This window comes from Aethalodelphis obliquidens, unplaced genomic scaffold, assembly GCF_003676395.1.
Source record: "Aethalodelphis obliquidens isolate GAN/ISIS:26980383/991018 unplaced genomic scaffold, ASM367639v1 scaffold14, whole genome shotgun sequence".
Classification (NCBI taxonomy): Eukaryota; Metazoa; Chordata; class Mammalia; order Artiodactyla; family Delphinidae; genus Aethalodelphis; species Aethalodelphis obliquidens.
The window spans coordinates 27203525-27216243 of record NW_020837958.1 but is presented as its reverse complement, the minus strand read 5'-3'; the positions used below and the strand labels follow the sequence as shown (position 1 = coordinate 27216243).

General features: G+C 37.3%; 1 protein-coding gene across 12 annotated transcripts in view; it reads right to left on the bottom strand.

Moving 5' to 3' along the window:
• The window catches only part of UEVLD (UEV and lactate/malate dehyrogenase domains), a 46922-nt gene that overhangs the window by 30226 nt on the left and 3977 nt on the right, over positions 1 to 12719 (bottom strand). For 3 of the 12 annotated variants that reach the window (XM_027115224.1, XM_027115227.1, XM_027115228.1), the window contains 3 exons: positions 9306 to 9390; positions 5899 to 5964; positions 23 to 186 (listed from right to left, as the gene is read on the bottom strand). In XM_027115224.1, coding sequence (XP_026971025.1) covers positions 23 to 186; positions 5899 to 5964; positions 9306 to 9390 — 315 coding nt within the window. Of the gene's footprint in view, positions 1 to 22; positions 187 to 4365; positions 5461 to 5528; positions 5553 to 5898; positions 5965 to 9305; positions 9391 to 9823; positions 10435 to 12719 lie in introns of those variants that run through there. The other 9 variants (XM_027115226.1, XM_027115230.1, XM_027115231.1 and 6 more) reach the window with 8 other exon arrangements.

The following is a 12719-nucleotide window of genomic DNA, read 5'->3' as shown; positions in this document are numbered from 1 at the left end:
AGAAAATCCAAATTAATCTTACATGGCTCCAGTTTTGGAGATACGGCAAGTATATTCTGCCTTGAGCATCCACATGTTTTCCAACTAAGATTCCCATATTTGCAGTTGGCTTTAAGAAGCAAATGGGGGGAGCAAAAGGGTGAGAATCCAAAATCCACAAACGAATTGGTATGTTATATGTATTACCTATTTGAGACAAAATAAACACATCTTCAAACAATAATGAACCACACACATTATATTTATGGTATAGCTAGGTGGCATTTTAAAACACAAGTCTAGTCAAGTTTATAGATAAAGGATTTATGTAAACTGAGGCCTATTTTCCTATTTTCATCCACATTCACATTGGAAATATGCTCCCATTAAAGCACCAGTATAACGTTTAAGGAAATATAATCAAGACAATGGCCAGCTTATTCAATTCAATTCAATAAATATTTATAGGACCTACTGTGCTAGGAGTATGGGATACATCTTCTTTAGGTAACCTTCTTTGCTCCACCCAATTTATTTGCCTACAAGTCTGTTTCTCTTTTTACACTATAAACGTCTAGAGATGATTATGTATTATTCATTTCCATGTCCCCTACAACAAGTATAGTGCCTAACATACTGGATACTCAATAAAAATTTCTTATATAAATAAGAATGAATGAATGGGGACTTCCCTGTTGGTCCAGTGGCTAAAACTCCACACTCCCAATGCAGGGGGCCCAGGTTCGATCCCTGGTCAGGGAACTAGATCCCACATGCCTCAACTAAGAGTTCACATGCTGCAACCAAAGATCCCGCATGCCACAACTAAAGATCCCACGTGCTGCAACTAAGACCCAGTGCAGCCGAATAAATAAATAAATACATATTTTTTAATGAGTGAATGAATGAACAAATGAAAGATGCATTTGATACTGGCCCTCAAGTTGCTCATTAATTGCAGATAGTGTAACATACAAGCTGGGTTAGATACATACAACTTAGAGCTGAAAATAACCTTAACAGTCACCTTGTCCAGTGGCTCTTAAATTTTAGTGTACTGAGATAGGAACCCAAATGAAAGCTCTTCCATGTACATGTACCATGTAACCATGTACCATGTACTGTGTAACCCTGTACCACATACTATGTAACCATGTATGTCATGCCTACTGAGAGCCAAAATCTCTGACTGTTTTGGTTTACAGGAAGCCCAAAGCTAAACCTAATATAAGTGCAAAAACTAACCTTAAACTAGAAATTTGATCAATTATCTTAACTGTTCTATTGTATCTCCTGATATTTATTCCTGCTTTCACAGTCTTAATGCGTATGTCTTTCAATATATTTAAAATCATGGCTGCTCAGGAGCACAAATGCCTAGGTTCAAATCCTAGTTGCACACATTACTAGCTATATGATTTTAGGCAAGTTACGTAACTTCTCTGTGCCTCAACTCCTTCCTCTACAAAATGAGAATAATAAAAGCTCCTACCTCATAGGATTGTTGTGAGGATAAAATTAGTTAAGGTACATAAAATGCTTAGAACAGTACATGACATGGTAAGTACCATGACGGGTTGGCAATTTTTACAATTTACCTCAAACCCACTTTGGAAATAAGCAAGGTATAAATAAAAAGTTTTCTTCTCCACTGTAATCTTTTTCTTACTATGGAAATCCTCTACTTTTTTCATCCTGCTTCCTCCTGCCCTAAGCACAATGATACTCAGCTCTGTCTGCATATTAGAAATGCTTAAGGAACTCTGAAACATACCAATATCCAGGCCTCTCCCCAAAAGTTTCTGATTCAGTGGGACAGGGTCTGGACAACATTTTTTAAAAGCTTCCCATGTAATTCTAGAGAACTGAAAGTCACTACATAATAGAAATGTCCTAGTACTATTTCTACTATTTTATATCAGCAGTTCTCAGAACCATATTCCTCTTCTAATTTTATCTAAGTATTAAAAAAACTTTTTATTTGGGTATAATTGATATATAACACTGTATTAGTTTCATGTATACAACGTAATGATTCAATATTTGTATATATTGCAAAATAATCACCACAATAAGTGTAGTTAACATCCATCACCATACACAGTATCTAAGTACTTACAGTATGGATACAGGCATAGCTATGATTATAAAGTCATGATTATACTCTATGATTATAAAGTCATGTGATCACAGCACCACAGAGTGACCAACAGGTATTGAGACACATCATCACATTCCTCCAGGAGTCTATGATTATAAAGTCATGATTATAAAGTCATGATTATACTCTATGATTATAAAGTCATGTGATCTCTATGATTATAAAGTCATGTGATCACAGCACCACAGAGTGACCAACAGGTATTGAGACACATCATCACATTCCTCCAGAAGTCACTCTGTCTAATGTTATATACTCTAGACCAGTGTTTTTCAAATGTTGGTCACAATAAATAGGTCATGAAATTAATTTAGTAGGCTGCAAACAATAATATTTAATTTTAGTTATATACATATATAACTATGTATACGAAAGTATTTCTTATTGTGGGTCACAATCAAACATTTATAAGCCACTGTTTGGACCATGCAATTTTTTTTTTTCCACGCTGTGCAGCATGGAAAATCCCTGACCAGGGATTGAACACATGCCCCCTGCATTGACAGTGCAGAGTCCTAACCACTGGACCTCCAGGGAAGTCCTAGGCCATGGCCTAGGCCTAATTTTTTTTGTTTTGGAGTGGTAGTCCCAATCTCGATGGAGCCATTTTCTAATGTTAATCACTACACATTAAAGAAAAGGAAAGGAATGTCTGTTGAAGGTATCTTCCTGGTTGATCAAGGATCTGCTGCCTCGATCAATGCCTCTCCCCAGCAGCATTCATGCATTTTAATATCACGCTCCTGGCAAAGCGCATGGTGAGCCTGATTCCCATGTCTATAACTTGTAAGATTTCACTACTGGTATTCTCTGTGCCCTTCCTCCTTCTTTCTCATTCTTTTCTGTCAGCAAATGCCCTGCCTCCTACCCTGCCCACTTAATTTCAGTAATTCATTAGCAAAGAGTCAGGACTCCTGGTAGAGTCCTCAGATTTAAAGTAATTATATCATAAGGACATAATTTAAGTTAGTTGTAAATAAAGTTCAGATGGGTATCATCTTACTAAGATGATACACATCTCTAAACAATGGGTGGGTGAAGGAAAAGTGTCATCACAACCTTGACACGATCTTGGAGGGATAAGAAATAATCCAGAAAATTTCTGCAGGTATATATAAGGAAATATCAACAGAAAATTCACCTGGGGAACAGGACTGGGTGGGAGGTTAGATATAAGCTTAACCTCATCTCTTTTCAATTATTAAAAATTTTTTAACATGAGCATGTACTATTATTATACTAACAAAACTAGTAACCAGATAAAAGTAACAAAAGCATGCAAATAATAATGGCACTTACTATGTGCCAGGAACTATGCTAAGAGCTTTACTTAGAGTAATGCATTTAATCCTCAAAATTGTAGAGTTAGGCTCTATCATTGGCCCATTTTACAGATGAGAAAGACAATACATTCTGACCTTATGATCAGCAGGAAATAACTAGTATGCATCACAAGGAGTTGCTATAATTCCAGTCAAAAGCAAAGGGGAAAAAGAGTGTACTACCAAAAAAAAAAACAAAAGATATTGCAGGTACCATTACTACCTTGGAATTACTACCAGCATAAGAATCAATGACCTGACTCGACCGCTCTAGGAAGATGCAGAGTGCCAATGAGTGGCATCTTAAGATAACTTTTATGCCCTCCTGTAACCTCCCCACATTGTCCTAGAAACTGAGGGCTACTAAGCAATGATTCATTTAAATTTGTAAGTTCCTCTGTCAATATGCAACTACCCTTGAAATCACTGGGGTTGGTAAGAACTATGGAATCAGTCAATCAATCAATCAATCAATCAATCATTGGGGTAGTAAGAATTCTTTCTCTCTCTCTCTAACATCTAACCATAATAAACACAGAATACAAGTAATGGGAAACAGGTCTCAGTAAAATTCTCTAGGCAGCCAGAAAACAGTCTGAGAGCTTGGGAGGGGAGAAGCAAGGAAAGAAAATAAAAATCAACTCTATACCTGCTCTGCCTACCTCACTGCAATTTTTTCAGAGCCCACTGCTACCTACTTTCATCTCCAACCACATTCCTATTCATAAAAACCAAACTGGATTTCTAAGCATTCTCTGTGGCAAAGGAGATGTTATGATTGGACATACACAGAGGAAGAATAAAACATGAGTGAACCTCTGGCAGTAAGTCATCATGGGGGCAGGGGGAAGCAATAAAGGAGGGTTTGTAACAGTCTAGCCACTACCATAATGAAGCACTTACTTTGAAAAAAGTCCCCCAAAATACATATTCTTGGTGTCTGTTGGGCAATGTGCTCCTATAGTACAGCGATGAATCCTTTGTAAGACACAGCAAACTGCACTGCTCTCTCCCCATTTGGTTTCCAGATCTTCCTCAGCCCTTTTTCAGTGCACCTCCTCTTTCAAATACCCAGTAAGTTCATCTATTCCTAAGCCCTTCAGTCAGTAATCAAAGAAACTAACTCAATCATTCAACAAATATTTACCAAGCATTTTCTATAAGCACAGCACTGTATATTAGTGATTTTGGATGTTATTCCTCCTGAGATTATTTGCATTTTAAAAGGGGAATGGATTTTTAATGGTGGAATTTCAAGCACCACTTCAGAGAAATAATTGGAACCAATGCTCCTCTGGTGTTCTTCAAATCATACTAGATAAGCAAGCTCCTATGACACCCATCTGACAGGTTAGTCCTGTTAAACATTGAAGGAAGTAGGTCTAGACAAACAGAATTAATTATAGGGAAGTTAGTGATTTTTTTTTTATTTTTGGGCAAACACTTAGCTATTTTAACCTGTCAGGTAATCTGAAAATATGTTGCTTTTTTTGAGCTTTAATGGCACCTGTGTTTTAAAAATTTCCTATTGGGTTTTAAGTTCCAGTCTGATACCAGCTGTGTGGACTCAGGTAAACCACGTGACCAGGACTCAGTTTCACCAATAGAATGGGGATAATGCTACATCATATAGAGGGAAAGGGAGGGGAACCAAACACTCAGGCAATGGGAGAGAAAGGTGGGATCCCTGCAGTTTGCTATGGAAAGCAGAGTTAACTCTCCACAAGCACAGGCCTATGTCTGTCTTGCTCGCCTCTGTACCTCAAAACCTAGCAGAGTAGTGGGCAGATAGTTGACATTCAATAAATAAATATTCGTTGAACTGAACTGAATTTGTTGGTATTAACCTAAGCCTTCCTTCACTGGGACAGCATTCTGCTACATCCAGTAAGGTTCAGTATAGATCATATACATGTTAAAACACTTTGAGGGGAATTCCCTGGCAACCCAGTGGTTAGGACTCTGAGCTTCCACTGCTGGGGGCCCGGGTTTGATTCCCGGTTGGGGGAACTAAGATCCCGCAAGCCACATAGCGTGGCCAAAAAAATAAATATTTAAGGACTTCCCTGGTGGCGCAGTGGTTGGGGGTCCGCCTGCCGATGCAGAGGACGCTGGTTTGTGCCCCGGTCCAGGAGGGTCCCGCATGCTGCGGGGCGGCTGGGTCTGTGAGTCGTGGCCACTAGGCGTGCGCGTCCAGAGCCTGTGCTCCGCGGTGGGAGGGGCCGCGGCGGTGGGAGGCCCAGGTACCGCAAAATATATAAATAAATAAATAAATATTTTAAAAATAAATAAATAAAAAATTGACCAGCTCGTAAAAATGTTCTTTAAAAGAAAAAACAAAACCACTTTGAGAATGTTATGGAACTAAACAAATATAAGTTTTAATTAAACTGCTCTTTTAGAAAATTCCCACATTTTCTCAACTTCCACACTTACCCTGATACATCACAGGAATAGTGCCGGTGAAGTTCAGCAGGTTTTTCTGGGAACTATCTTTGAAAACTGGAAGAAAAAAAAAGCCCCAGAATGCACAATCAGAAGTAGGAAGAACTGTATTAAAGTGTGTGCATGTACATACACACATTCAGAAACACACATAATTTCTAAATACCATCATCTAGGAATCAGTAAATATGTTGACAAGGGCAAAGAACTAAATGATGTTCTCTTAGAAAGCAGAGCAGGTAGTTGAAAGAACACAGGACTTAAGATACTGAAATCCCAAGTTTTTGGCCGACTTTTCCTACTTAGAGGTGATGGAAGAAATTTTCACATATTGAGATATGGAGAAGTCATCCTAGCTTATACATTATTTAACTTAAGCTTTATGCTAACTAGAATAGCCAGTTTTGTGGCCCATTAAACATACATTGTACATCTGCTTTAATCATTAAAGAAAAGGGTGCATTGTCCAGAAGTAAAGAATGTTTTGAAGACAGAGATAAATGCCTCCCTTCCCTAAAACATCAACGCTAGCACTCCTTCAATGATAAAGCTCCCTTCACAGGCGCCAAGGCCATGCTGACTCATTGTGTGCATGCTCATTTGTCTTTTTTTGAAACCTTGAAGGAATGCACCCCTGTGATGTTTGATGTTCTTTGTTCTGACAGATATAAAACTGTGCTGAAAACCATGCTTCTTCAGAAAGCTCTTCAGAACTATCTGAGGCTATAGTGCTCAGACTGGCTCAAATAAAACTCTTTTCTATTCCTATTATAGACTGTTTATTATTTCCGTCGACAGAGGCATGTGACTTTTGGTTACTTTAACCTCTTTGAACTTCAGTTTCATCATCTATAAAATAAAGATATAAAATCTATAAAGACTGCATCATAAAGTTGTCACAATGATTAAATGAGATGATGTGAAAACCCCTAATAAGAAGTAAAGGATTATAAAATGTGGGGACATTATCAAATAACTGCCACATGTAACATCAGTTATAAGCACTTTCAGATATCAGATTATAACTTTTATAATCAGAAAAAAGAAGTTAGTTTTACTTTTGAAAGTGACCTTTTAGAAGGATTAATAATTATCTTTGCTTTCTCTAACTCCATTATTCTCAACCTTTTCTCAATCTTCACATCCCTGAAATTTCAACTTACCCATCTGGGACACACTGATGGAGAATCAATGCCCTAATTTCTGAACTGAATACCGAAAACACGACATCTGGTTTCAAACTGTCAAACTGCCTTGGAATGTGGTCCTTTAAGGACTTCAGTAGCTTACTATACTATTTATGCAGGGGAAGAAAAAAGTCTAAATAGATTTGATGACCTATCAGAAAGGGAGAAGAGGAAAGCCAGGCTGACAGAAAACTCAAGGCCAAGAGTGTACATAAGTACAAATATTTACCTTGAACTATATGAGTGAAAGGTAACAATGGGTGAAGGGATCACTCTAAGGCAAAACTAAAATGGACAGAGGAGTGGAACAGGGATTGTTTCTCAGGGACACAGAAGAACCTGAAAATGTGGTAGAGAAACTACAGGTGTAAATAGTCATTGTCCAAATTATTCAAAAAGCCAAAAGAAAAATGATTATAATACCTGACTAACATTGTCTTCAATAATAAAATGCACCTTGACAATATTAATCCTATAGCTTGAGGGTTTAATGGCACCACAGCCTACTTCCTCTAGATGGGGGAAATGAGAATTAACTGGCATAACAAAGGCTTAAATCTATAAGATTACTTATAGATTGTAAAAGAACAAGTATTATTCAAGCAGAGGGCAAGATGGACATGAGTACAAGCCCCAACTCCATGCCTAACTAGCTGTGTAATCTTAAGCAAGTTACTTAAACTCTCTGAGCCTCAGTTTCTTTCTCTGAAAAATGAAGATGATAATATGCACCTCACAGCTTTGGTTGTACAAGAATATGTAAAATAATATAGATAAAACATTTGGAAGTATATCTGGTGTTCAATAAATAGTAGCTGTTAAATCCCCCGTCCCAGGCATTTATGCAGCACCAGATACCTGGGTGCTAATCAAGAGAGGCCAGACACAGGTAAGCCAGAATCTAATCACTTCTTCCACACATAAAATTAGCTATTCCTAAGAAATACTCCAATAATGCCTCAAATTTTCTAATATATAATTCTGAATTAGACATATTTTTGTAACCCAAGTTAATTCAAATACAAAACATACCCATGTACAATAAAGAAGTTTTTCAAAACTGTGTGTTTTGACTAATTCGTGGGTCCTGAAATCAATTTAGTGAGTCTCAATCAGCATTCTTTTTTAAAACGGTATGGAATGGAATAGAAGAGAAAACACCAAGGTGTACATAATACTTTAGTTGTGTGTATATGGGGTCATGATATAAAACACATTTCCAAGTGTGGGTTGTGGTCAGAAATTTTGAAAGATAGTAAAGTAAAATCTTTCTCAGGTAACCAGACCCTCTATATTAAGTGAAGAAGATAACTAAAACTTTGTTATTAATTTATTATCAACCATATATGTGGTAGGCAGAATAATAGCCTCCATGGATGTCCAATATCCTAATCCTTGGAACCTGTGCATATGTTACCTTACTTGGCAAAGAAACTTTTCAGATACAATTAAGTTAAGGACCCTGACATGGGGAAATTATCCTGTATGATTAGAGTGGGCCTAAGCTAATCACATTTGGTTCTTAAAAGCAGAGAACCTTTTCTCTGGAGATGTGACTACAGAAGGATGGTCAGAGAGATGTAACATTGCTAGCTTTAAAGATGAAGGAAGGTGACCTTGAGCCAAAGAATATGGGTGACATTTAGAAACTTAAAAAAGCAAGAGAATATATGATCTCCCAGAGCCTCCAAAAGGAACTAAGACCTGCCAACACTTAACCTACAGAGACCTGTGTTGGGCTTCTAGACAAATAACTGTAAGATAGTAAATGTGTTGCTTTTTTTTTTTAAGATTTTTTTTTTTGATGTAGACCATTTTTAAAGTCTTTACTGAATTTGTTACAATATTGCTTCTGCTTTATGTTTTGGTTTTTTGGCCTCGAGGCATGTGGGATCTTAACTCCCTGACCAGGGATTGAACCTGTACCCCCTGCATTGGAAGGCGAAGTCTTAACCACTGGACCACCAGGGAAGTCCCTGTGTTGTTTTAAGCCACTAAATTTGTGTTCATTTGTTACAGCAGCAATAGAAAACTAATACCATATAAATTTTATTAACTTAAATTTCCTCAAAAACCACAGGTCATAAAGTGTAGCTCAAAATCAAGGGATAAAAGAGAGAAATGAGAAATTATAATAAGTTTGTAGATCTCTAGGAACAAATAATTAATAGTTTAAACAATGTAGCAAAAACTAGAGGATACAATTCTTACCATAGGTATCCATGGAATATCTGAAATGTGGGAAAAACGTATTTACATTCTTCAGTTCTTCCACAGTTAGATCCCTGAACTTGTACTGAAGAGAGAAAAATAAACACGGAATAAGAATAAAATTATAAGCAACAGAACAATTACAAATTAACATTTAACTGAACACTTACTATGTGCTAGGCCCTGGGCTCTGAGTTTTACAAACATGAATAGTATTTGACTTCATCCTTTTAATAACGACCCTATGAAGTAGGCAGGGCTTATAACTGCTTGACTTTATAGAAGATGAAAATGAAAGCTAGAGAATCAAAATAACTTGCTGTGGTAGATAGCAAGTTAAGTAGTGAAGCCAGAGCTCAAACCCAGTGCCTGGGCCTTTAATCACTATATCAAATGCCTCCAAATACTTCCTGAAGGCTTAAGAAGCAGGGCAGGATGTAGCACCCCTGTCATCACTGTAAGATCCACCTCTCGTGCCTGAATATCTCATTCACTTGAGACACCCAGAATTTCCCTACCTGGTACCGCAGCTGGGTTTCAAAGGGAAAACAGAAAGCATGCAAAGGTTTGCAGTCAGGTTGGGTGACCTGCCTCCTCATTCATCCAGATGTAGTCTCAGAAATACTACCTTCGTTGCCCTATGGGCAAAATCATTTAACTTCTTTGAACTTATTTTCTCATTCGCAAAGAGAAATTATACCCACCTCCTGGACTTGTGCTAGGCATTAAATTTAAAAAAAAAAAAAGTATGTTAAGAGTCTATTACCATTCTGAAAATGAAATTAAGAAAACAATTATGTTTACAATAGCATCAAAAAGAATAAGATACTTAGGAATAAATTTAACAAGATGCAAAACTTAGACTCTAAAAACTACAAAACATTGTTGAAAGAAATTAAAATAGATCTAAATGAATAGAAAGGTATCCCTTGTCGATAGATCAGAAGACTTGATATTGTTAAGATGGCAATGTTCCCCAACAGATTCAACAATTGCCAATCCATATCAAAATCCCAGCTGACTTTTTTTGCTCATTTGCAAAAATTTACGAATGGACCTTAAAATTCATATGGAAATTCAAGGAATGCAGCCAAAACAATCTTAAAAAAGAATTAAAAAGAGCTTCCCTGGTGGCGTGGTGGTTAAGAATCCGCCTGCCAATGCAGGGGACACGGGTTTGAGCCCTAGTAGGGGAAGATCCCACATGCCACGGAGCAACTAAGCCCGTGCACCACAACTACTGAGCCTGCGCTCTAGAGCCCACGAGCCACAACTACTGAGCCCATGTGCTACAACTACTGAAGCCAGTGCGCCTAGAGGTGCTCCGAAACAAGAGAAGTCACCGCAATGAGAAGCCCGCGCACCGCAACGACGAGTAGCCCCCGCTTGCCGCAACTAGAGGAAGCCCGAGTGCAGCAACGAAGACACAATGCAGCCAAAAACAAATTAAAAAAAAAAAAAAAAGTCGGAGGATTCATACTATAATCAAAAAGACAGTAACAAATGTGGGAAAGGATGTGGAGAAATCAGAACCCTCATATACATACACCACTGCTGGTGGTAAAATGGTGCAGCTGCTTTGGAAGAGTTTGGCAGTTCTTCAAAAGATCAAACACAGAGTTACCATATGACCCAACAATTCCACTCTGAGGTATATACCCAAGAAAAATGAAAACATGTCCACACAAAAACTTGTGCACAATTGTTCACAGCAGCATTATTCATAACAATCAAGAAGTGAAACAATCCAAATGTCCATCAACTGATGAATAAAGTGTGACATATCCATAAAATGGAATATTCAGCCATAAAAATGAAGAACTGATACATACTTGGATAAACCTTAAAAACATTACACTAAGTTAAAGAAAACAGACACAAAAAGCCACATATTGTATGACTTGTATATAAAGTACCCAAAATAGGCAAATCCATAGAAACAGAAAGTAGCTTAGTGGGTGCCTAGGGTTGGAGGAGACTGGGAGAAAATAAAATAACTGCTAAGAGATCCTATTTCCTCTCTCTGAGTCTTAAGTTTTTCATGGGCAAAAGAGATATAGCTCTACTGCCTGCCAACTTCAGCAGGTATGTATGAAGATCTCATGATTAACATATGTAAAAGTGAGATATTAAACAAAATATGTATACAATAGTAAGTACCGACAGGAAACGATGAATCGACAAAGCATACCTAGGTTACAGAAAGGCCTCTGAAAAGAGCTGTCTACAATTCACATTAGAGCCTAGAACGGTACAGAAAATTAGAGGGAAGGAGGAAGGTCATTTTAAGATGGGAAAGAATTTGGCAGAAGAAAAAGTGTATAATTAACAACTTGAGGACTAGAAACATCTCTTACTCGTTTTTATTTCCCCATAGCATTTAGCACAGGGTATGGCTTCAATAAATGCAGGCTAATTGGATGGGAGTTAGCAAAGAGGCAGATTTATATGAGTAGAGTGGATATAGAAAGCAATTATGATCCAAAGGACTGAGCATCGATCACTAAGATCACTAAAACTAAGAATCGATCAGTATTAACTACAGCAGGGTAAAAATGAGTCCCAGATTCAGTGAAAACAAAAGTGAATGAAACCATCCCAACTCCAGACACTACACAAATGTACAAAAGGCTGCATTGTTGTCACCTGGAATATATATTTATTATGAACCAAATAATTTTTGTTTTGTCTTCTATTTGATGTTATAAGCTGTTTTCTACATCCTTAACATCCTCTGAGAATGTAATGATTAACGGCTGCATAGGGCTATATACCAGAACTGATCTAACTGCAAAACTGACATAAAAGTTTGTCAAAAGCACTCTTTGTTAGGGCTTGAAAATCCAAACATCACTACTAGTCGAATATGTGATTTGCCTTTCTGACGAAAAAGACCTATTTTATCTGTCCTAGAAAAATAAAAAGCACATCATTTTCACTATATATGAAACAGAATATCTTCTTAGTGTAATATTAAGACATATATTCCATTACTGTTCCTATACTATCTAAGAGAAGCTTGTATAACATTCTCCAAGGAATATGCCTCAGACAATGCCATTTGCTTAAAGGGTGCAGGCAGGGAACTAAAGAGGAAAACTGGCCCATGAGATTCTAAAACTAAAGCAATTATACTATCATAAAAATTAGTTGAAAAATTGAGAAGTTACTAAAATTTTAACTTTATCCACTATACTACAGTATGTTTATTTAGTAGACTGATACTTACGAACATCAAGAGTACTTCTGTATGACATTGCTCAAATGTTGGACACCCTGAGGAATACTTTGTGGCATCATTTTATTAAAAAAAAATTGAACATTAAGGAATCTTACAGATCAAATCCAATCCTATTATTTCATAACTGAGCAAATCGAGGTTAAGTTACCTGTCCAAGGTAACTTGGCCAGGGG